General features: G+C 50.8%; 1 protein-coding gene across 2 annotated transcripts in view; it reads left to right on the top strand.

Annotated features, from left to right (window-relative positions):
• The window catches only part of PKIA (cAMP-dependent protein kinase inhibitor alpha), an 86,009-nt gene that overhangs the window by 48,868 nt on the left and 12,080 nt on the right, over nt 1–25,061 (top strand). For both annotated transcript variants that reach the window (XM_075353155.1, XM_075353154.1), the window contains exon 2: nt 19,713–19,890. In XM_075353155.1, coding sequence (XP_075209270.1) covers nt 19,740–19,890 — 151 coding nt within the window. In that variant the 5' untranslated portion in view covers nt 19,713–19,739. The remainder of the gene's footprint in view (nt 1–19,712; nt 19,891–25,061) is intronic.

Raw genomic sequence — 25,061 nt, 5'->3', positions numbered from 1 at the left:
CCCCTACATGTGCTGCAAGCCCCCCTCCCTCCCCCTACATGTGCTGCAAGCCCCCCTCCCTCCCCCTACATGTGCTGCAAGCCCCCCTCCCTTCCCCTACATGTGCTGCAAGCCCCCCTCCCTCCCCCTACATGTGCTGCAAGCCCCCCTCCCTTCCCCTACATGTGCCATCTCTCTCTCCCATCAGACTCTGCCCCCTCTCACCCTCCTCGATCTGTTGCCTCCTTCATCTGCTGCCTCTTCTGTCTGCTGTGATCCTGCTGCCTAGATCCATCCTGTAAGGTAGGTATCCCCATCTCACCCCCCCCCCATCCTCTGCCGCTCCTCCATCCGCTGCGCCATTTCCCATCCATCCGCTGCGCCATTTCCCATCATCCATCCGCTGCGCCCTTTCCCATCCTCTGCCGCTCCTCCATCCGCTGCGCCCTTTCCCATCTTCCATCCGCTGCGCCCTTTCTCATCTGCCGCCCCGCCCTCTCGCATCGCATTATCCAGCGCAGTTGCTCGCTTCCAGACTGCAGTGGATGATGCGATGCGAGACTCGTGCATTGCTCTCACGTTTGGCACTGGTCTTGGCAGGCGCTCATTTTTTTTTTTTTTTTTTTCTACTGATGTCTGTATTTTTTATTTCGCCAAACTAATTTTTTTTGTATGGGGGGGGGGTCTAGTTTCCAAAATGGGATCACATGTGGGGGAGCTCCATTGTTTAGGCACCTCAGGGGGTCTCCAAATGAAACATGGCGTCTGCTAATAATTCCAATCAATTTTACTGTGAAATGGCGCTCCTTCTCTTCTGAGCCCCGCCGTACGCCCAAACAATTGATTTCCACCACATATGAGGTATCGTCGTACTCAGGAGAAATTGCACAATACATTTTATGGTGCATTTTTTCCTGATACCCTTGTGGAAAAAAAGCTACCTGTTTGAAAAAACAATTTTGTGGTAAAAAAAATAAAATATTTTCACGGCTCAACATTACAAACGTTTGTGAAGCCTCCAGGGGTTCAAAGTGCTCCCTAAACAGCTAGATAAATTCCATGAGGGGTCTAGTTTCCAAAATGGGGTCAATTGTGGGGGAGCTCCATTGTTTAGGCACTTCAGGGGGTCTCCAAACGCAACATAGCGTCCGCTAATAATTCCAACCAATTTTGCTGTGAAATGGCGCTCCTTGCCTTCCGAGTCCTGCCGTGCGCCCAAACATTTGATTTCCACCACATATGGGGTATCTGCATACTCAGGAGAAAATGCACAATACATTTTATGGTGCATTTTTTTCCTGATACCCTTGTGATAAAAAAAGCTACCTGGTTGAAGCAACAGTTTTGTGGTAAAAAAAAATTTTTTTCTTTTCACGGCTCAACGTTATAAACTTCTGTGAAGCCCCCAGGGGTTCAAAGTGCACATAAAACATCTAGAAAAAATATTTGAGGGCTCTAGTTTCCAAAATGGGGTCACTTATGGGGGAGCTCCATTGTTTAGGCACCTCGGGGAGTCTTCAAACCCGACATGGCGTCCGCTAATGAGTGCAGCTAATTTTGCACTCAAAAATTCAAATGGCGCTCCTTGCCTTCCGAGTCCTGCTGTGTGCCCAAACATTTGATTTCCACCACATATGGGGTATCTGCGTACTCAGGAGAAAATGCACAACATTTTATGGTGCATTTTTTCCTGATACCCTTGTGATAAAAAAAGCTACCTAGTTGAAGCAACAGTTTTGTGGTAAAAAAAAATTTTTTTCTTTTCACGGCTCAACGTTATAAATTTCTGTGAAGCCACCAGGGGTTCAAAGTGCACATCAAACATCTAGAAAAAATATTTGAGGGCTCTAGTTTCCAAAATGAGGTCACTTATGGGGGAGCTCCATTGTTTAGGCACCTCGGGGAGTCTTCAAACCCGACATGGCGTCCGCTAATGAGTGCAGCTAATTTTGCACTCAAAAATTCAAATGGCGCTCCTTGCCTTCCGAGTCCTGCTGTGTGCCCAAACATTTGATTTCCACCACATATGGGGTATCTGCGTACTCAGGAGAAAATGCACGATACATTTTATGATGCATTTTTCCTGATACCCTTGTGAAAATACTAATTTTTATGGCTAAAGTAACATTTTTGTGTTAAAAAAGTAAAATTTTCATTTTTTCATCTACATTGCTTTGGTTGCTGTGAAGCTCCTAAAGGGTTAATAAACTTCTTGGATGTGGTTTTGAGCAGAGTGAGGGGTGCAGATTTTAGAATTGGGTCACTTTTGGGTATTTTCTGTCGCCTAGGTTTCTCAAATCACTCCAAATGTGATGTGGTACCTAAAAAATTTTTTTTTGTAAATTTTGTTGGAAAAATGAGAAATTGGTGATGAACTTTGAACCCTTCTAACTTCCTAACGGAATTTTTTTTTTTTTTTCAAAAATTGCGCTGGTGTAAAGTAGACATGTGGGAAATGTTATTTAGTAACTTTTTTGTGTGACATATCTATCAGATTTATGGGCATAAAATTTCAAATTTTGAAAATTGCAAAATTTTCAAAATTTTCGCCAAATTTCCGAAATTTTCACAAATAAACGCAAAAAGTATCGGCCCTAAATTTACCACTGACATGAAGTACAATATGTCACGAAAAAACAATCTCAGAATCGCCAGGATCCGTTGAAGTGTTCCAGAGTTATAACCTGTCAAAGTGACACTGGTCAAAATTGCAAAAAATGGCCGGGTCTTTAAGGTGAAAACAGGCTGGGGGCTGAAGGGGTTAATGAATGACGTTATCAGTGAATGACTACACATTAGAATCAGCAGTGTGCTACTAAGAAGATTGCTGTACTGCAGGATGGGCTGTGTATGGTGGCCTGAGAGGAGAGATATACTGCAGAAATGATTATATACAGGGGACTGAGTGGAGAGATATACTACCGGATGGGGCTAATTATAGAAATCTGAGAGGAATTATGTACATCAGGATGGGTTGTATACAAGGGGCAGTGAGGAAAGATGTACTAGATGTGCATTAGAATGGAATGTATACTGGAAGTTCAGAGGAGAGATATACTGTAGTTCAGAAGGAGGCTCTCTTTACAGGGACCGAGAAGATTGATATACTTTATGATGTGGCTCTGTGTAAAGGGGCTGAGAGAAGAGATTTACCAGCAGGATGAAGCTTTGTATAGAGGGGCTGAGAGGAGAGATTTAGTGCAGGATGGGGTTCTGTACAGAGGTGCTTAGAATAGTTGAGCTGTGTTTGGTTGTCTACTTGTTGTCAAGTGATGTGAAACTGCAAATGTTGCTCTACTGATGTATATGACAGAGGGGTATCTTCTAAATTATGCCTCAATAAAGTACAACAGCAGGCACTAAACACAGCTGTACACTGCAGAGGAGCACAGGTAAGTTGAGCTCTACTAGAACTCGCTAATGATGTCAAATCCACACTACTGGATGGCAGGCGATTAATGGATCAGGCAGGGTACTATACGGTGGCAGAGTGTGCACAGAACTATTAAAGGGAACCTGTCAGGTCCAATATGCACCCAGAACCACGAGTAGTTCTGGATGTATATTGCTAATCCCTGCCTAACTGTCCCTGCATACACTAGCATATGTAGCACCCCACGGGACCTGCAGGGCATAATTCATCACCGGGCCAGTGGTTTTGTGGGGTTGCTGTGAATGGCCTGATCCGGCTCTGTGCCACGTCGGCTACAGGCAAAGAGAGAGTCAAAAGGGGGGATGAGGGTTTGCTTTGCAGCGCCACCCGTGGTGTGCGGCCAGGGATTAGCCGCCGCTGCGAAATGTCACTCTCCTCCGGGGCTGATGTTACCGCAGCCCAGATAGTCCAGCTCTCCACAGGTGGATCGAGGACAGTGGTGACGGCAGAAGGGCCGTTAGCACCGAAGCGCAGGGCGGCGGCGCCGGCAAATCACAATCTCATACAGAGGTTGTGGTTCCAGATGTTTTACTCATAGTTCGTGTGATGCGCCCGCAGAGTACCGATCATTGCCGTGATGGGCCACAGCCGATCCCGGATGAAGCAGATGTCACCACCGGGGTTGTGAAACGTGTGAGACCTTCCTCCTTGCGCCTTGTAGTGTGGATCCCCGTAGCGTGAAGCTATTTGGGGACCCCAGTGTCCTTGGCTTTAGTTGTCTTCCTGTACGCAGGCTGAGCGACACTTGTTATGGACCCGACCATGGCCATGGCTCCTGTCTCTGCTGCTGTGCACCGGGACTTTTTGGTGGTGGGCAATGGGATTTGAAATCCCCTTTCCCTGCAGATTTGTTAGAGTTGATGAAGGTTCCCCTAACCGAAGGCTCTGAACCCTGACTGGCAACAGTCCCGAAGGGGCTGTTGGGGCTCACCCTCTGGCAACTGAGTTGCTTCTCTGTCTCACAGCTCCACTCGGTCGTCTCCTGCTTCTCTCTCTGTCTACCTGGCACCCGGTGCGCCTCTCTGGGGGGAGCCGTAGCAATCCCCCTGAGGCCTTGCTCTTCTCTGTCTCCTGATGTTCTCTCTCCTGCATCCAAACTGTTCTGAGGTAAAACTCCTTCTAAAGTGAAACTAAGTGTGTTTGCTCACTTCCCAGGCAGCCCCCACCTTTTTGATGACTCATCCTGCCCGGAAATTTCCAAGCCTGGCTTCCTGAATAATGTAATTGCTGGCTCACTAACTGGGTGTTTATGTAAGTGTATTGTGTAAGCTCCAAGAACCAGCGGTTAACCTCCTCTTACCCGGGATAAGCATTACACATTAAGACAGATGCATTACTTTGTGGCGACTGAAGCCTCAGGGGTGCCACACACAGATAAAGGGATCTTTAGAAAAAGTATTTCTAAACATCTTTTATGATATGCTAATGAGGCCAGGGCATTGCATTTGCATGTTATTTTGCCCCTGTAGGCTTGCTATCATGCTAATGAATGTGCAGTGTCTCAGTTGCCATCACCGCCCAATGCTGGATTTCGGCTCAGTGCGCATGACTCCGGTGTTTCGGTTATGCGCACTATGAAGCCGGGTGTATGCGTCCTAGCTTCAAACTGAAGTAGTGTGCATGACCGGAAGTCCGGGATCATACGCACTCAGTGGAAATCCAGCATCGGGCGGCGATTGCAGCAGAGAGGTGAGTGAGATCATCCTCTGATGCTGCGCATTCATTAGCATGTTAGCACACCCACAGGGGTGTATTAACATGCTAATGGGGCCGACTAGCAAGGGAAGCAACGCCCTTGCAACTAGTCTCCTTGCTCATTAGCATATGATATAAGAAGTTTAGAAATACTTTTTCTAAAGATCTCTTTTTCTATGCTAGTGTATACAGGGACAGTTAGGCAGGGACTAGTAATATGCACCCACAACTGCTTGTGGTCCTGGGTGCATATTGCACCTAACAGGTTACCTTTAAGTGAATTCTATACCCGTTGCCCGGGATAGTAACTGTCTATCTGTCTCTCTCCCAGTCTCTGTCTGTCTGTCTGTCTCTCCTTCTGTCTCTTTCCCTGTCTGTATCTGTGTGTCTGTCTGTGTCTATCTCTCTGTCTGTCTCTGTATCAGTCTCTCTGTCTCTCTCTATCTTGGTGTCTCTGTGTCTGTCTGTCTCTATCTGTGTCTGTCTGTCTCTCTCTATCTCTGTGTCTGTCTGTCTCTATCTCTGTGTCTGTCTGTCTCTCTCTATATCTCTGTGTCTGTCTCTCTCCCTCTTTCTGTCTGTCTCTCTCTATCTTTGTATCTGTCTGTCTCTTTCCCCGTCTGTCTTTCCTCATCTGTCTCTTTCCCCATATTGCCCTGTCTGTCTCTCTGTCTGTCTCTTTTGCTGTCTGTCTCTTTTGCTATCTGTCTCTTTCCCTGTCTATCTCTTTCCAGGTGTGTCTCTTTTCAGGTGTGTCTCTTTGCTTATCTGTCTCTTTCCATTTCTGTCTCTTTCCCCATCTTTCCCTGTCTGTATTTGTCTGTTTCTCTGTCTGTCTCTTTCCCTTTATGTCTCTTTCCCTGTCTGTCTCTTTCCATGTCTGTCTGTTTCCAGGTCTGTCTCTTTCCCCGTCTGTTTCTTTCCCTGTCTGTCTCTTTCCCCGTCTTTCCCTGTCTGTCTTTGTCTGCCTCTCTGTCTGTCTCTTTTGCTGTTTTTCTCTTTCTAGGTCTGTCTCTTTCCCCGTCTGTCTCTTTCCCCGTCTGTCTCTTTCCCCGTCTGTCTCTTTCCCCGTCTGTCTCTTTCCCCGTCTGTCTCTTTCCCCGTCTGTCTCTTTCCCCATCTGTATCTTTCCCTGTCTGTCTCTTTCCCCGTCTGTCTTTGTCTGTCTCTCTCTCTTTTCCTGTCTGTCTTTGACTCTCTGTCTGTCTCTTTCCCTGTCTGTCTCTTTCCCCGTCTGTCTTTGTCTGTCTCTCTGTCTCTTTCCTTGTCTGTCTCTCTCTGTCTCTTTCCCTGTCTGCCTCTGTCTGTCTCTTTTCTTGTGTTTTTCTGTCTCTCTCTTTCTGTCTGTCTGTCTGGCATTTTTTTTCCTATCTGTCTCTGTTTGTCTCTGTCTCTTTCCCTGTGTGCCTCTTTCTCTGTCTGTGCCTGTCTGTCTGTCTCTCAGTCTGTGTCTGTCTGTCTCTCCACCGACATCATATTACCTCACACATAAGCTTCGTATACTATAAATGTCATTTGTTCCTATAGCAACCAATCATAGCTCCTATTAATAGCTTGTAGCTCGCAGCTCCATTCACTTTAATGGAGGCATGTTTTTTGGAGAGTAACTGTAAAGGGGCGGGGTTAAATTTTCTTGTCAAAACATAGTCTATGACTTCCCTGAGTCACATGAGGCGTCTGTGCAAAATTTTGCGATTGTAAATTCAATGATGCAGATTCCTTTAGTGGACATAAAACCCCTGGCAAAAATTATGGAATCACCTGGCTCTGAGGATGTTCATTCAGTTATTTACTTTTGTTTAAAAACAGCAGATCACAGAAATGGCACAAAACTAAAGTCATTTCAAATGTCAACTTTTTGGCTTTAAGAAACACTAAAAAAATCATGAAAACATAATGCGCTAGCCAGTAACGGTTACTTTTCAAGACAATACAGGGGGGGAAATTCTGGAATCAATTATGAGGAAAAAATTATGGAATCATGAAAAACAAACAAAAGAACACTCCAATACATCACTAGTATTTTGCTACACCACCTCTGGCTTCAGTAACAGCTTGCAGTCTGTGAGGCATGGACTTAATGAGTGACAAACAGTACTCTTCATCAATCTGGCTCCAATATTCTCTGATTGCTGTTGCCGAGATCAGCTTTGCAGGTAGGAGCCTTGTCATGGACCATTTTCTTTAACTTCCCCCAAAGATTTTCAATTGGATTGAGATCCGGACTATTTGCACGCCATGACATTGACCTTATGTGTTTTCTTTTAAGGAATGTTTTCACAGTTTTTGCTCTATGGCAGGATGCATTATCATCTTGATAAATGATTTCATCATCCCCAAACATCCTTTGAAATGATGGGATAAGAAAAGTGTCCAAAATTTCAATATAAACTTGGGCATTTATTGAAGATGTAATTACAGCCATCTCCCCAGTGCCTTTACCTGACATGCAGCCCTATATTATCAATGACTGGAAATTTACATGTTCTCTTCAGGCAGTCATTTTTTTATTGTTTAGCTTTTCTGTATTTAAATCCCATTTCCTTTAGGCGGTTTCTTACAGTTCGGTCACAGACATTGACTCCAATTTCCTCCCATTGGTTCATTTGTTTTGTTGTGCCTTTCCTGTTTTGGAAACATATTGTTTCAAGTTTCCTGTCTTGATGCTTTGATGTCTTCCTTGGTCTACCAGTATGTTTGGTCTACCAGTACGTTTGCCTTTAACCTTCCTATGTTGTTTGTATTTGGTCCAGATTTTAGACACAGCTGTGTTGTGAATACATTTTCCAGTTCGGGGCTCCCTCTTGTGGTCAGTGATGGCGGTGCTGTTGATTTGTGAAATGAAAGCCTCACACCTGTAGAGGAATGGCAATCAGGTCTCTCAGATTGGGGTATATAGCTGAGTAGTTTTCTCCTGTTACTTGGCGGTGCTCAATAGATATCCTGTGTGTTAAGGACATTCTGAATTCAGCCTCGCTCTCTACCAGAACTCCTCTCAGATAAGTTGGTCTTGTACCTCTGCTTTTTTTCCACTTTCTTGTTGTTTTTTCTGCTTTGATACTAATGCTTGATTCCTATTTTTGCCTGTGTGGCGTTCCTGTGGAATTGGATCTTTCCCTGATGAGAGTGTCTGTATACTTAGCTCCATGATTCTGAAATGTATTGTATTTTGTCATGCTTGGTATTAATTCAGTCCCTCATCCAGGGCCGTATTTGCCACTAGGCACCCGTGGTCCGGTGCCTAGGGCGGCACGTTGCGGGGGGGGCGGCACTTTCTGGCAGCAAAAAAAAAAAAAAAAAATTTTTATAATTTTTTTTTTTTTTTTTTACATCCCCGCTCCCCCGCCCCTCCCTCCGTTGCACTTCGCTGTGTTCTCGAGGGGGGGGGGGGGTGAGAGGGAGGAAAGGCGCACCTCTGTCTCTTGATAGTGAACTGATTAACCCCGGAAGTTCCAGCGCCTGCACTTCCGGGTCAGAGGGCGCGCGGGCGCGCCAATCAGCTCACTGCCCCGTGCTGCAGCGTCCAATGCTGCAGACGACACACGCTGCGGAGGAGGACGCGACTGGAGCCGGAGCCAGCCAGAAGAGGATAATCAGCAGAGCAGGGCAGCAGGCACCGGAGCAGGTATGCATAAGGCAGAGCCTAGAATGTATGGGCACCTTACAGGTTAGTTGATGATCGTTGCGATGCCTCTTTTTGGCTGGGAAAAGAGAGAGGCTGGGGGGAGGCTGGGAAAAGAGAGAGGCTGGGGGGAGGCTGGGAAAAGAGAGAGGCTGGGGGGAGGCTGGGAAGAGAGAGAGGCTGAGGCTGGGAAGAGAGAGAGGCTGAGGCTGGGGGGAGAGAGGAGGGGGAGGCTGGGAGGAGAGAGAGGCTGAGGCTGGGGGGGAGGCTGGGAGGAGAGAGAGGCTGAGGCTGGGGGGAGGCTGGGAGGAGAGAGAGGCTGAGGCTGGGGGGGGAGGCTGGGGGGAGAGAGAGGCTGGGGGGGAGGCTGGGGGGAGAGAGAGGCTGGGGGAGAGAGGCTGGGGGGGAGGCTGGGGGGAGAGAGAGGCTGGGGGAGAGAGGCTGGGGGGGGAGGCTGGGGGGAGAGAGAGGCTGGGGGGGGAGGCTGGGGGGAGAGAGAGGCTGGGGGAGAGGCTGGGGGGAGAGAGAGGCTGGGGGGGAGAGAGGCTGGGGGAGAGGCTGGGGGGAGAGAGAGGCTGGGGGGAGAGAGAGGCTGGGGGGGAGGCTGGGGGGAGAGAGAGGCTGGGGGGGAGAGAGAGGCTGGGGGGGAGGCTGGGGGGAGAGAGAGGCTGGGGGGGAGGCTGGGGGAGAGAGAGAGGCTGGGGGGAGGCTGGGGGGAGAGAGAGGCTGGGGGGGAGGCTGGGGGGAGAGAGAGGCTGGGGGGAGGCTGGGGAAGAGAGAGAGAGGCTGAGGCTGGGGGGAGAGAGAGGGGGAGGCTGGGGGGGAGGCTGGGGGGAGAGAGAGGCTGGGGGGAGGCTGGGGGGAGAGAGAGGCTGGGGGGGAGGCTGGGGGGAGAGAGAGGCTGGGGGGAGGCTGGGGGAGAGAGAAGCTGGGGGGAGGCTGGGAAAAGAGAGAGGCTGGGGGGAGGCTGGGAAGAGAGAGAGGCTGAGGCTGGGGGGGAGGCTGGGAAGAGAGAGAGGCTGAGGCTGGGGGGAGAGAGAGGGGGAGGCTGGGAGGAGAGAGAGGCTGAGGCTGGGGGGAGGCTGGGAGGAAGAGAGAGGCTGAGGCTGGGGGGGAGGCTGGGAGGAGAGAGAGGCTGAGGCTGGGGGGAGGCTGGGGGGAGAGAGAGGCTGGGGGGAGAGAGAGGCTGGGGGAGAGAGGCTGGGGGGGAGGCTGGGGGGGAGGCTGGGGGGGAGAGAGAGGCTGGGGGAGAGGCTGGGGGGAGAGAGAGGCTGGGGGGAGAGAGGCTGGGGGAGAGGCTGGGGGGAGAGGCTGGGGGGAGAGAGAGGCTGGGGGGGAGGCTGGGGGGAGAGAGAGGCTGGGGGGAGAGAGAGGCTGGGGGGAGGCTGGGGGGAGAGAGAGGCTGGGGGGGAGGCTGGGGGGAGAGAGAGGCTGGGGGGGAGGCTGGGGGGAGAGAGAGGCTGGGGGGAGGCTGGGGGGGAGAGAGAGGCTGGGGGGGAGGCTGGGGAGGGGAGAGAGAGGCTGGGGGGGAGGCTGGGGGGAGAGAGAGGCTGGGGGGAGGCTGGGGGGAGAGAGAGGCTGGGGGGGAGGCTGGGAAGAGAGAGAGAGGCTGAGGCTGGGGGGAGAGAGAGGGGGAGGCTGGGGGGAGAGAGAGGCTGGGGGGGGAGGCTGGGGGGAGAGAGAGGCTGGGGGGAGAGAGAGGCTAGGGGGGAGGCTGGGGGGAGAGAGAGGCTGGGGGGAGGCTGGGGGGGAGGCTGGGGGGGAGGCTGGGGGGAGAGAGAGGCTGGGGGAGGCTGGGGGGAGAGAGAGGCTGGGGGGGAGGCTGGGGGGGGAGAGAAGAGACTGGGGGGGAGGCTGGGGGGGAGAGAGAGGCTGGGGGGGGAGGCTGGGGGGAGAGAGAGGCTGGGGGGGAGGCTGGGGGGAGAGAGAGGCTGGGGGGGAAGGCTGGGGGGGAGAGAGAGGCTGGGGGGAGGCTGGGGGGAGAGAGAGGCTGGGGGGAGGCTGGGGGGAGAGAGAGGCTGGGGGGAGGCTGGGGGGAGAGAGAGGCTGGGAGGGGGGCTGGGGGGAGAGAGAGGCTGGGGGGGGGCTTGGGGGGAGAGAGAGGCTGGGGGGGGCTGGGGGGAGAGAGAGGCTGGGGGGGAGGCTGGAAGAGAGAGAGAGGCTGAGGCTGGGGGGAGAGAGAGGCTGGGGGGGAGGCTGGGGGGAGAGAGAGGCTGGGGGGGAGGCTGGGGGGAGAGAGAGGCTGGGGGGGAGGCTGGGGGGGGAGGCTGGGGGGGAGAGAGAGGCTGGGGGGGAGAGAGAGGCTGAGGCTGGGGGGAGAGAGAGGCTGGGGAGGAGGCTGGGGGGAGAGAGAGGCTGGGGGGAGGCTGGGGGAGAGAGAGGCTGGGGGGGAGGCTGGGGGGAGAGAGAGGCTGGGGGGGGAGGCTGGGGGGAGAGAGAGGCTGGGGGGGAGGCTGGGGGGAGAGAGAGGCTGGGGGGGGAGGCTGGGGGGAGAGAGAGAGGCTGGGGGGAGAGAGAGGCTGGGGGGGAGGCTGGGGGGAGAGAGAGGCTGGGGGGAGGCTGGGGGCGAGAGAGAGGCTGGGGGGAGAGTGAGGCTGGGGGGGAGGCTGGGGGGAGAGAGAGGCTGAGGCTGGGGGGGAGGCTGGGGGGAGAGAGGGGCTGAGGCTGGGGGGGGAGGCTGGGGGGAGAGAGAGGCTGAGGCTGGGGGGGGAGGCTGGGGGGGAGAGAGAGGCTGAGGCTGGGGGGAGGCTGGGGGGAGAGAGAGGCTGAGGCTGGGGGGGAGAGAGAGGCTGAGGCTGGGGGGGGAGGCTGGGGGGAGAGAGAGGCTGAGGCTGGGGGGGGAGGCTGGGGGGAGAGAGTGGCTGAGGCTGGGGGGGGAGGCTGGGGGGGAGAGAGGCTGAGGCTTGGGGGGGGAGGCTGGGGGGAGAGAGAGGCTGAGGCTGGGGGGGGAGGCTGGGGGAGAGAGAGAGGCTGAGGCTGGGGGGGGGAGGCTGGGGGAGAGAGAGGCTGAGGCTGGGGGGGAGGCTGGGGGGGAGAGAGAGGCTGAGGCTGGAGGGGAGAGAGGCTGATGCTGGGGGAGAGAGAGGCTGGGGGAGGCTGGGGGGGAGAGAGGCTGATGCTGGGGGGAGAGGCTGCTGCTGAAGGTGGGGGAGAGAGGCTGCTGCTGGGGAATGGGAGAGAGGGGCCAATCCTAGAGACAGAGGACAAGGGTTGAGGGATTAGTGCAATGACAAAATCGATGGGTGGAGTGTAGGGACTCAGAATAAGAGGGGGGCAGCATTGGGAGCTCATTATGGAGAAGGGGGCAGCATGTGTGGGCTCAGTATGGAGTGGAGCAATGTAGGGGAGTCAATATCAAGAGTGGGGGTAGTGTGTGTGTGGGGGGGGGGTCTCAGCATAAGCGCTAGTGTGGTGGTCTTAGTATGATGAATGGGGCAGCATGGAGGTGTCATTATGGAAAGAGGAAGGCAGCATTAGGAGCTCATGGAGAGGGGCAGCATGCATGGGACACTGTGAGGAGGGGGCAGCATGCATGGGACATTGTGAGGAGGGGGCAGCATGCATGGGACATTGTGAGGAGGGGGCAGCATGCATGGGACATTGTGAGGAGGGGCAGCATGCATGGGACCCTGTGAGGAGGGGGGCAGCATGCATGGGACCATGTGAGGAGGGGGCAGCATGCATGGGACCCTGTGAGGAGGGGCAGCATGCATGGGACATTGTGAGGAGGGGGCAGCATGCATGGGACATTGTGAGGAGGGGGCAGCATGCATGGGACATTGTGAGGAGGGGGCAGCATGCATGGGACATTGTGAGGAGGGGGCATTATGCATGGGACATTGTGTGGAGGGATCAGCATGCATGGGACATTGTGAGGAGGGGCAGCATGCATGGGACATTGTGAGGAGGGATCAGCATGCATGGGACATTGTGAGGAGGGGCAGCATGCATGGGACACTGTGAGGAGGGGGCAGCATGCATGTGACACTGTGAGGATGGGGGCAGCATGCATGGGACATTGTGAGGAGGGGGCAGCATGCATGGGACCCTGTGAGGAGGGGCAGCATGCATGGGACACTGTGAGGAGGGGCAGCATGCATGGGACATTGTGAGGAGGGGGCAGCATGCATGGGACACTGTGAGGAGGGGCAGCATGCATGGGACACTGTGAGGAGGGGCAGCATGCATGGGACACTGTGAGGAGGGGCAGCATGCATGGGACACTGTGAGGAGGGGCAGCATGCATGGGACATTGTGAGGAGGGGCAGCATGCATGGGACACTGTGAGGAGGGGCAGCATGCATGGGACATTGTGAGGAGGGGGCAGCATGCATGGGACATTGTGAGGAGGGGGCAGCATGCATGGGACATTGTGAGGAGGGGGCAGCATGCATGGGACATTGTGTGGAGGGATCAGCATGCATGGGACATTGTGAGGAGGGGCAGCATGCATGGGACATTGTGAGGAGGGATCAGCATGCATGGGACATTGTGAGGAGGGGCAGCATGCATGGGACACTGTGAGGAGGGGCAGCATGCATGGGACACTGTGAGGAGGGGGCAGCATGCATGGGACATTGTGAGGAGGGGGAAGCATGCATGGGACATTGTGAGGAGGGGGAAGCATGCATGGGACATTGTGAGGAGGGGCAGCATGCATGGGACATTGTGAGGAGGGATCAGCATGCATGGGACATTGTGAGGAGGGGCAGCATGCATGGGACACTGTGAGGAGGGGCAGCATGCATGGGACACTGTGAGGAGGGGGCAGCATGCATGGGATATTGTGAGGAGGGGGCAGCATGCATGGGACATTGTGAGGAGGGGGCAGCATGATGTGAGGACAGTACAGATCATATTTCATAATTGAGGAAGGTGTGGTGGGTATAATTTATAAGGGAGGGCAGTGTGTAGTTTATTAGGGGCAGTGTGACAGTCACAGTATATAAGTGGGGACGGTGTGGTGGGAATATTTTATACTCATGCTATGTTTTGATGTGCCTGTGGTGATCCCCATTGGGGGGGGGGAGTTAGTGCCCTTCATTTCTCATTGATACTTTTTAAAGTGTTTTACAGAGTAGATCTGCCTTAAACAGATGTCGAGTGCGAAAACTCAGTTTTACGTTGTCACTAAGGGGCGCGACCACTTAAAGTGCCTAGGGCAGCACGAAGGCAAAATACAGCCCTGCCCTCATCTATATTAGTGTTTTGGATCCCAGTAACATCAGAGTGCTGATTAGTGGGGGAGAGGCCGTTTGGTCTCAGGGTTTTTTATATTAGACGTGCTGGGTTTTTTTTTAGGGTTTTTACGGCTACAGACAGTACTCTTTCCTATCTTTTCCTATAAAAATAGTTTGGGCCTTATCTTTGCTAATCTGTTTTCTGGCTATATATTGTGTTTTCTTATATCACCATAGTCTTTACATGTGGGGGGCTATCTATATCTTTGGGGCTTGCTCCGAGGCAGATTAGCTTTTCTTATATTTCTATCTGTAAGGATATTTAGTTCTCCAACTGTGTCGAGACGACTAGGTCATCGTAGGCTCATCCCATGGCTACTTCTAGTTGTGTGTCAGGATTAGGTCTGCATTCCGTTAAGGTTCCAGACACTCTGGTTGGGTTTCCGAATTTTTTTGATCCTCCTCGGTCCCTGATTCATAACAGAGCTGACTGTGAACAACCAACATCTTTTGCAACATTGCATGATGATTTACCCTCTTTTAACAGTTTGATAATCCTCTCCTTTGTTTCAATTTGGGCCATGATTCATGTCAGTCCACTTGGTGCAACAGCTCTCCAAGGTGTGATCACTCCTTTTTAGATGCAGACTAAGGCTATGTGCGCACGTTGCGTACAGTCACTGCAGAAATTTCTGCAGCGATCTGAAGAGCACATGTGCACTTTAAATCGCTGCAGAAATGTCCGTAGTGAAAGCCGATTCCATGCGCTCTGCCTGCAGCTCCTCCCATAGACAGAGCAGGAGCTGCCGGCAAAGCGCAGGAAAGAAGTGACATGTCACTGCCGAAGCGCTGCGCTCTTAGGCTATGTGCCCACGCTAGAATGTCCCTGCGGATTTTTTTGCCTGAAAATCCGCGACTTTCGCGGCAAATCCGCACCCGCGGATTTGCCGCGGATTTACCGCGGATTTGCCGCGGATTTTGATGCGGATTTTTTTTTTTTTTTTTTTTTTCCCCATTCAAAGCCAAAAATCCGCACCAAATCTGCACCAAACAATTGACATGCTGCAGATTTTTCCGGATCAAAATCCGCGGCAAATCCGCCGCGGAAAAATCCGCAGCATGGGCACAGCATTTCCAAAATGCCATTGAAATGGCTTGGAAGTGCTGCTGCTGCAGATTTTCGACAAATCCGCGGTAAATCCGCGGCAAAATCCACGGTAAATCCTGTAGCGTGGGCACATAGCCTTAAACGCCACGTGCGCACGGCCCCTGCACAATCTCCATAGACTGTGCAGGGGACGCAGGACGCATGCAGTTATGCTGCGCTACAAAGCGCAGCGTAACTGCATATATTTACGCAACGTGCGCACATAGCCTAATGAGCAGATCTTATTTGATGCAGGTGTTAGTTTTGGGAATGAAATTTTATAGGGTGATTCCATAATTTTTTTTCTTCATAATTGAGTGATTCCATAATTTTTCCCCCTGTTTGGTTTTGAAAAGTAACCGTTACTGGCTAGCACATTATGCTTTCCTGATTTATTTTTTTTTTAGTGTTTCTTAAAGCCAGAAAGTTGACATTTGAAATTACTTTAGTATTGTGCCATGTCTGTGATCTGCTTTTTTTAAATAAAAGTAAACAATTGAATGGACATCCTCAGAGCCAGGTGAGTCCATAATTTTTGCCAGGGGTTGTACATATACACACGCATACATACATACGGTACATACATTCAGCTTTATATATTAGATTATCTTGATGTTAACTCTGGGGAATAGGACTTGTTAGAAGCATACAGATGCAGGGGTGAGGGTCTGCATGGAGAAAAAGCAAGTGTTCCTGGGAAATGTAGTTTTAGCAAGCAAGAATAGGATTGTCCATTTTGCTTTGTGAGGCTGGATGCACCAAGAAAAATAGAAATGAAAACGACACAAGGGTACAAGAAAAATGTCATGTAGGACTTAATCTGTATATTAACAAAAAGTATGTATTTACTGTGCTTTGTGAACAATAATGCAATCCTTTAATTTAGTTACCGTATTTTTCGGACAATAAGACACACTTTTTTTCCCCCAAATGTTGGGGGAAAGTGGGGGGTGCGTCTAATGGTCTGAATGTAGGGCATGGCTGCGGGGAATGAGGGTGCTGCGGTGGAGCGGGTCATCGGGGGCACGAGCAGGCAGCAGCGCCTGCCGTGACCACGTGGGTCCGCTCATTACATATGCACGCCCATCCTCCCGCCCATCTTTCAGCGCTGAAGCCGGGGCTGATAGGTGGGCGGGATGATGGGCGGGGACGCGCGCATAATTAACAGCCGGCCGTGATCACCCCTGACAACTACAGCCTGGAGTGATCATGCTCGACTGTATTCACTGCCCCCCGTGCATCATCATCAGCACAGGGTGCAGTGAATCAATGTACTCACTGTTCCCCTGCATCATCGCGATGTCCTCCCTCCAGTCTGCCGGCCGCGCTGTGTGGACTGGAGACTAGCGGTGCTCACAGCGATGACGTCATCGCTGTGCGCACGTGTGTCTTCACAGCCGCGCCGGCAGACTGGAGGACACCGCAGTGCTGCAGGGAACGTGGCTGGCTCAACACAGCACTGCCGGCACAGACAGGAGGAGGAGCGACGCTGCGTGGAACGAGGAAAGGTGAGTGTAAACGTTTATTTATTTTTTGTGTGTGCCGCAGGATGGGGGTATATGAGCAGGATGATGGGGGTATATGAACAGGATGATGGCATATAGCAGGATGATGGGGGTATATGAGCAGGATGATGGGGGTATATGAGCAGGATGATGGGGGTATATGAGTAGGATGATGGAAGTATATGAGCAGGATGATGGAGGTATATGAGCAGGATGATGGGGGTATATGAGCAGGATGATGGGGGTATATGAGCAGGATGATGGAGCATATAGCAGAATGATGGCATATATAGCAGGATGGGAGCACATACCATGATGCAGTATATAGCAAGATGGGGCTATACCAGGATGAGGGACATAAATATATACACAAGGCAGGAGGATCATTACCAGGATGGGGTACTTTAATAGAGAATTTGGGGATATTACCCCCATAATAGTGTCAGCAGCAGATGACCACATTTTTTGCTTAAAATTTTATTTTCCTTCTCTAAAACCAGGGTGCGTCTTATGGTCCGGTGCGTCTTATAGTCCGAAAAATACGGTAATACTAATGGGAGATGCCTGTAAGTTGTGATGTGCATGAAGAGTGTCCCCATTAGTTATATCATTATTGTGCTTATATAGGACCAACATATACTGCAGTGCTTTGCAGATATTGTCACTCACTGTCCCCAGTGGATCTCACAATCTATAATCCATATTCGTATGTATTTGTGGTGTTGGAGGAAGCCCACGCAAAGACCAACACAAAGACAGAAAGAACATATAAACTCATGCAAATATTGCTCTTGGTGGGATTTGGATTCTCTGATACTTCAATATTTATGGTTTATGTTAAAGATAGGCCATCAATTCCAAATCTTTGGGTGTCTAAATGGATTATTCCCAAAGAACAAACTATCCCTACTTCCATAGTATAGCGAATAACTTGCTGATTCCTGGGGTACGACTTCTGGGACCCATCTACAATTCCAAGATCATGACTATGGAATCCAGAGAATGGGCCCTATCCTCAATGCAGCAGAGATGTTCATTCTCTTCCTTCACTCCATTCCCAGTTGGACCCCCACAAATCAGTAAATTATCCCCTATCAAGTGGATAATTTGTTTTATTTGGATTAAACCTTTAAGTCCTAATACACACAATCATCTGATTAACTGATTTGATCAACTGCTATTAAATGTCATCCAATACCACCGATAGGGGCAGGTTTGGCCAACTTTAATTTGCATTGGAGCTAAATCTAACTTTTGACCAACGTCTTACTTGAATGGGGGCCTTTACAGCTTACATCCCATTTATTAGCAGATTGAAGGGACAATGTTAGTATATTGGGTGCTGCATCCCCCAGATTTGCCTAAAGCCCGCTTTATACGCTGCAATGTATCTTACAATGTGTCGGCGGGGTCACGTCGTAAGTGACGCACATCCGGCATTGTAAGTACATTGCAGTGTGTGACAGGTACGTGCGATTGCGATTGAACGTTAAAACGTTCATCGCATACACATCGTACCTTTCTCCAGAATTGCACGTTAGATTGTTCATCGTACCCGGGGTAGCACACATTGCAGTGTGTGACACCCCGGGAACGATGAACAGATCTTACCAGCGTCCTGCGGCTCCCGGCCCACAATGCGGAAGGAAGGAGGTGGGCGGGATGTTTATGTCCCGCTTAGCTCCGCCCCTCTGCTTCTATTGGCCGGCTGCCGTGTGACGTCGCTGTGACGCCGAACGTCCCTCCCACTCCAGGAAGTGGACGTTCGCCGCCTACAGCGAGGTCGTATGGACGGGTAAGTACGTGTGACGGGGTTAATCGTTTGTGCGGCACGTTCAACAAATTGAACGTGCCACACATACGATGGGGGCGTTGCAAATCGCATACGTAATCGTATGCGAAATTGCAACGTGTAAAGCAGGCTTAACCCTGGTCCAGTGGTCACATCAGTATTCTATTGCCAATGTTCGCAATGCCAGAATCACAATACCAAATCAGAAGAGGCTCTCGGAATGCTGGCAGACAAGACGTCTGGCTGCCACGGAATATGGACATGGCCATTTCACCAGGGTCCAATAAATTGATTCACTCATCTCTACCTTGATTGATTACCAAGTACACCTTCTTCATTGCATACCAAGTACAACTTTTCCTTCTGGTTGTGCTTGGAATTACTGCACACCTTCTGCTTAGTCCTGTTCAAGTTAATGGGTCTGATCTGAAATATCTGATAAGTCTGTTACCAAAGTACAGATCTGTGGATGGAAGACAACGGAGGGCATTTACTGGTGTGATGCAGCTCTAAGGCGGGCTTTGCACACTGCGACATCGCAGGTGCGATGTCGGTGGGGTCAAATTGAAAATGACGCACTTCCGGCATCGCATGCGACATCGCAGTGTGTAAAGCCTAGATGATACGATTAACGAGCGCAAAAGCGTCGTTATCGTATCATCGGTGCAGCGTCGGCGTAATCCATGATTACGCTGACGCGACGGTCCGATGTTGTTCCTCGCTCCTGCGGCAGCACACATCGCTGTGTGTGAAGCCGCAGGAGCGAGGAACATCTCCTACCGGCCTCACTGCGGCTTCCGTAGGATATGCGGAAGGAAAGAGATGGGCAGGATGTTTACATCCTGCTCATCTCCGCCCCTCCGCTCCGATTGGCCGCCTGCCGTGTGACGTCACAGTGACGCCGCACGACCCGCCCCCTTAACAAGGAGGCGGGCCGCCGGCCACAGGGACGTCGCACGGCAGGTGAGTGTGTGTGTGAAGCTGGCGTAGCGATAATTTTCGCTACGCCAGCTATCACCACATATCGCTGCTGCGACGGGGGCGGGCACTATCGCACTCGGCATCGCAGCATCGGGCTGCGATGTCGCAGTGTGCAAAGCCCGCCTAAGTTTCCTTCAGTCAGTTGAGAAAATCTTTTGCAGGAGATGGATGCTTACTGATCAGTTATTGATGGACCTTGCGTAGAAAGCAATCAGTGTTGCAGACAAAAATAACCTTTCTCAAGTGGATCAGTCAGTGACATCATTATTATAAAAATCTCTCATACTTTATAAGACTGTTGTACTTTGAAAAGTCACATCAGAATCAATGTGCAGATTTTTTTCTGAACAGTCACATAACGTGTTATTTTTTGTGCAGGTACTGCTATGTGGATACTTGGTAGCAATGACTGATGTGGAATCTACATATGCAGATTTCATAGCCTCTGGGAGAACAGGGAGAAGAAATGCTATACATGATATACTTGTCTCCTCTTCAAGCGGAAATACAAGTGACCTGGCTCTAAAGTTATCAGAGCTAGAAATAAATAAGTCAGGTAAGAGGATTACATACAAGTGTGTTAACTGTGAGATACAATATGCATGTATGAAGGAGTTAAATGGAACCTGTCAGGTCCCATATGCGTTCTGACCTACAAGCAGGGTGATGTGTGGCCTAGAAACCCCTTCCTACCCATCCCTGTGTTGTAATATTGTGTAATATGAATGTATAAAAAAAGTTTTATAACTTGCGTGTTCCCTATATAAATGAGCAGAGAGTCTAGTTCCCTGGGCGTCGCATCACGCCCTGTGGGCGTGATACCATGGATTTACGTAAGCGAAGTCACTGTTAGCTCCTTGAGATCCCGCGCGTGCGTACTTCCCATTTCTGCAGCCTTGTTATCCAAGTGCTTGCTTGTTGGTTTCAGACGTGCACTACACATGCTAAGAAGACTCCCGCGGTTCCGACCATGCGCAGAGCATGGTTTTGAAAGATACTGACTGACTTCTTCCTGTATCACTGCTTGAAGAAGTTGTCTTCCAGAAACTGGCAGTAGGTCTGGGAGTTAAGCTTCACTCCATCCTCAACCCGAAAAGATCCCACAAGTTCATCTTTGATGATACCAGCCCATACCAGTACCCCACCTCCACCTTGCTGGAGTCACTCTCATTTCATCAGTCCATAAAACCTTTGAAAAATCAGTCTTAAGATATTTCTTGGCCCAGTTTTGACGTTTTATCTTATGTTTCTTGTTCAAAGGTGGTCGTTTTTCAGCCTTCCTTACCTTGGCTATGTCCCTGACTATGGCACACCTTGTGCTTTTTGATACTCCAGTAACATTGCAGCTCTGAAATATGGCCAAACTGGTGGCAAATGGCATCTTGGCAGCTTCACGCTTGATTTTCCTCAATTCATGGGCAGTTATTTTGCTCCTTTTTTGCCCAACACGCTTCTTGCGACCCTGTTGGCTATTTGCCATGAAACGCTTGATTGTTTGGTGATCACGCTTCAAAGGCTTGGCAATTTCAAGACTGCTGCATCCCTCTGCAAGACATCTCAGAATTTTGGACTTTTCAGAGCCCGTCAAATCTCTCTTCTGACCCATTTTGCCAAAGGAAAGGAAGTTGCCTAATAATTAAGCATTCCTTATATAGGGTGTTGATGTCATTACACCACACCCCTCCTCATTACAGAGATGCACATCACCTGATCTACTTAATTGGTTGTTGGCTCTCAAGCCTAAACAGCTTGGGGTAGGACAACATGTATAAAAAGTATCATGTGATCGAAATACTCATTTGCCTAATAATTCTGCACACATTGTACATCACACTTGGTAGAGATATAAAAAACACCACATATAAACCACACATAAATTATCACTTTTTGGAATTTGCGCCCCTCAAGCCATCAGGGAGCTACAAGGTACAGCATCAGCACCAGGATGCAGGGCCTACCCCCCGGGTACCCAGAAGATCAGTGCCGATACCAGCAAAACATTCCAGTTAATCCTTGTTTCACCAAATTGCCCAATGACTGGTGACAGACTAGGGTAGGACCCAGAGGTGTAGCCAATCCAGTCCACTAGACGACCAGGTGGGAGGGTCAGACAGTGGACAGTCAGTGAGGAATCGGTGAAGAGTCAGGCAGGAGAGTGGAAGCACTGAAAGGAGTGTGACAGTAACCTGAGGGCCCAGGCATTTGGTTGCCGGTGGAGTACGAGGGAGTACTCCCGGAACCATAGTACCAACGGAGTATGGAATCCTAGGTCAGGCAAACTCTCCAGGCAGACCTGATAAAATCTGGACAGTAAGGTTAATATCAAGGACCTCACTAACCTTGAAGTACGGGACACAGTAGCAACGGGAGAACTGGGGAACAGGACCAGAGATTCCGACCCCACATGGTTCATGCTACCATCATACGGACTACAGTTGAGAGACTACCAGGAGGGAACCCCAGATACTCCAAGCCATGGGAACCCACCAAACCAAGACAGGTGCAGGATAAAGAAGCCACCAGGTCACTGGGACTAAGGGGACCTGCGGATAAGACCAGCCTGCCTCGGGTGACAAGTTTACATCTCATCGTGAGTAAAGGAACCAGTTACACTGCAACCCCGTGTGTGGCCTACCTTCTTTCCGCACCCATCAACATTATCTATCCCTCTGGGGCCTGGCCCTACTTGCAGAGGGCCAAACATCTAGGCTGCCACTAAACACCAGCCCCAGTGTTACGAACCGGCGCCGCCATAGCCGCAAGCAGTCTCCTGCGGTTCCTGTTGCGCCCAGGCGCCGGATGCCGTTCTTGGCTGTGCCTCGGGTCGTCCAGTTGGCTGTTCCTTCCACCACGTCTAAGTGTGGAGAGGCGGCTAGTGCGCATGCATGCGCCAATTTACCCCAGCCAGAGTCTAAGCCCGGTGTTTTGCCTAGTGAGCATGCTCAGCCTGTTTGTGTTATGTCTGAGACTAAGTCCTCAGTTCAGGCTACTGAGCATGCTCCCACAATTAACCCTAACAGCCTCTTTGCACAGGTACTTGGACTTCGTGCTGTGTCTAAGTTCTGGGATGTGCCTCCTGAGCATGCTCAAACTGATAGTCTGCTTTCTAAGCCTGTTGCTCAGGCTACTGAGCATGCTCAGGCACTTAGTGCATCAGAGGCTAGGTCCGGTAAGGTCCTCACTGAGCATGTCCGTGAGGTGGCAGGCCCTGATAGGGCAGAGGGTGTCAGGTGTCCTGATGACGTGGCAACTCCGGACTGGCTCGCATGGCACTCTGCTATTGGACCTTGGTGGTTCCACCCTGGGTTTGGGGCGGACCCAGGTTATAAAAGGGGCTGGAGACAACATGGAGGTGCGCAGTCTTCATTTAGAGTTCTTGGTGGCATAAGCCTTGTTGGAAGCGGTAGGTAGGGCTAGGCAAACGGTGCCTGTCACGCCAAGATTCGTGGCTCAGCACATGAGGGTCAGGCGCCGTGCTTCCTTGCTACCGTTCCTGTTGTGCTAGAGCAGTCCAGTGGCGCTAACTGGGCTGCGGCTGCTGCGTCACCTGTTCAGTTGTGCCTCCTACGCACACGGACAGAATACCTGTTGCGTCACCTGTCCGAGAGTGCCCTCTACGCACACGGACAGTGTGCCTGCTGCGCCACCTGTCCGGTTGTGCCCTCTACGCGCACGGACAGCGCACCCCAGAACCCCTGTGAAGTTAACAGGGTGTTCCTGGATTGGGTGTGTGAACCCTATTATCATCCTCGGCTTCCCAGTCAAATGCTACTGGTGTGACTACCTGGTCTGACGTGTTTTTTACACACGTGGCCAGTCGAGTGGTGGCCAGAAACGCTAATGGGAGGACCGCTCGGCCTGACGTGTCTTACACACGTGGCCGACAGGGCGCTGTCGCAGCGGTCTTCTTGGTCAACGCTAACTGGTTACCATCCGGCCTGACATGTTGTTACACACGTGGTCGGAGTAGCGTCCGCTCCACCGAAACGCTAACTGGGTTGTCGTCCGGTCTGACGTGTCCCTACCCACGTGACCGGTTCCTTGAGTTATCTCAGAGCCATCCAGCTCTATAGTCTCCGCCTAACCCACAGGGTGCCAGCAGCTCCATTACCATCTGGAGCACGGTGGGCCCCGATTGGCGATTGGGATATATACCCCTGGTCCTAATCTGCCGGTCCCCCCGTAACACCCAGTAGTGAGAACTGTACAGTGTCGGCTCCACTCATTAGCCGTAACCCGCAAGTGGTGTCACAATATAAACTTTATTCAAATCTTATTTGTAAATATACCCCTTTTAAAAAGCACCCAGGGCACGGGACCGGGCAATGGCCACCAAGTGACATTTCCCCAGCAGTACACCGCCCGATACTGAGTACCCCATAACCCTGGGCGACACATATGCAATGTCAGCAATCCATGGGCAGAGAAAAAACAGCTAAGTGGGTTGCTCCTTCACACACCTTCTCTTTAATAAGATATATAATATTAGAAATACACATGATGAAATCCAAGAAAAATTAACCTTTATGATAAGTATGGATTAAAGTATACAAACAGGTGTTGCATGAGTTGTTGGAATCGATGTCCATGTGTTAGGAAATACAAATTAAAGAAGTGACATATCTGTTCGTCAAAGAATTATATAAGTATGATATCAGTATCAAGTATAGACGGAGGAGCAGAGAGCAAAGAGGAAGTAACAGGAGAGGCGAAGCAGCTGTTACTAGTTAATTACATTAGAAAAGGAATATGAAGATTGATAAAGTGGTACAGGTGGGGTCTCTACTTACATGTGTTTTACTGGCCACATCCACACCCAGTCCTATTTACCAGATAACACCACAGTTTTATGTGAGAGGCCCATTTTATCTAGTGTTCCTTAAAGAGCTTGTCCAGTGAAAAAAAGTTATCACCTATCCACAGGTGATAACTTGCTCATCGATGAGGACCTGCACTAATCGGCATATTGAGGAACTTTTATAAACCAACAGGGAACTTTTATTGCTGTTTTAAAAAGGTGAGGTAGGTTAGACACTCAATCACAGCTCCATTCATTCTCTCTGGGTCTGCTGGAAAGAGTCAATCACAGTGCCCCATAAAGAGAGAATGGAGTTCTGGTTTGGTGTGCACACTGCTACTCCATTCTTACAGGGATTAATGTGCCCCATTCTTAGGATTGGTGCAAGTCCTATCATTGATCAACAAATTATCACTCATTCAGCAGAACATCTAAAGTCGAATGGGTCCCCATACAAAATTTGGACCTGTGCCCCCACTTGCAATTTGGTTAGATTAATAGGCCCTTGCAACATTCCAGATCCTATAAAGACATATGTGTTCACCTTCCATGTAATAATGTCCTTTGTTGTGGCCCCTTCCTGTAATCCTATCCCCCATCATGTGCCCCTTCCTGTAATAATGGCCTCCATTCTAGCCCCCCTTTGTTTAATAATGCTCCCTGTCCTGGCCCCTTCCTTTAAGCATGTCAGGTGTAGGGAGATAGGTTTGGGTTAACAGATACAGGTGCAGGTAATGGGAATGGGATCAACGTGACCTGACAACTGGCTAGCAAGACAGTAACAAATTAACTGACTAAGTTGCTCTGGCACCTCCCCTAGTGGGAGGATACCTTAAGTACCTAGCATTTCTCAGCCAGAGGCACGTCTGGGTATTAGTGCACTGGCTCTTTAACAGGGAGTATGTGCACGTGTGAACCTGTTGAACTAC

The sequence above is a fragment of the Anomaloglossus baeobatrachus genome, chromosome 6, assembly GCF_048569485.1.
Source record: "Anomaloglossus baeobatrachus isolate aAnoBae1 chromosome 6, aAnoBae1.hap1, whole genome shotgun sequence".
In the NCBI taxonomy this organism is placed as follows: Eukaryota; Metazoa; Chordata; class Amphibia; order Anura; family Aromobatidae; genus Anomaloglossus; species Anomaloglossus baeobatrachus.
Note: the sequence above shows the minus strand (reverse complement) of the source record. Positions and strands in the feature narration are given on the sequence as shown.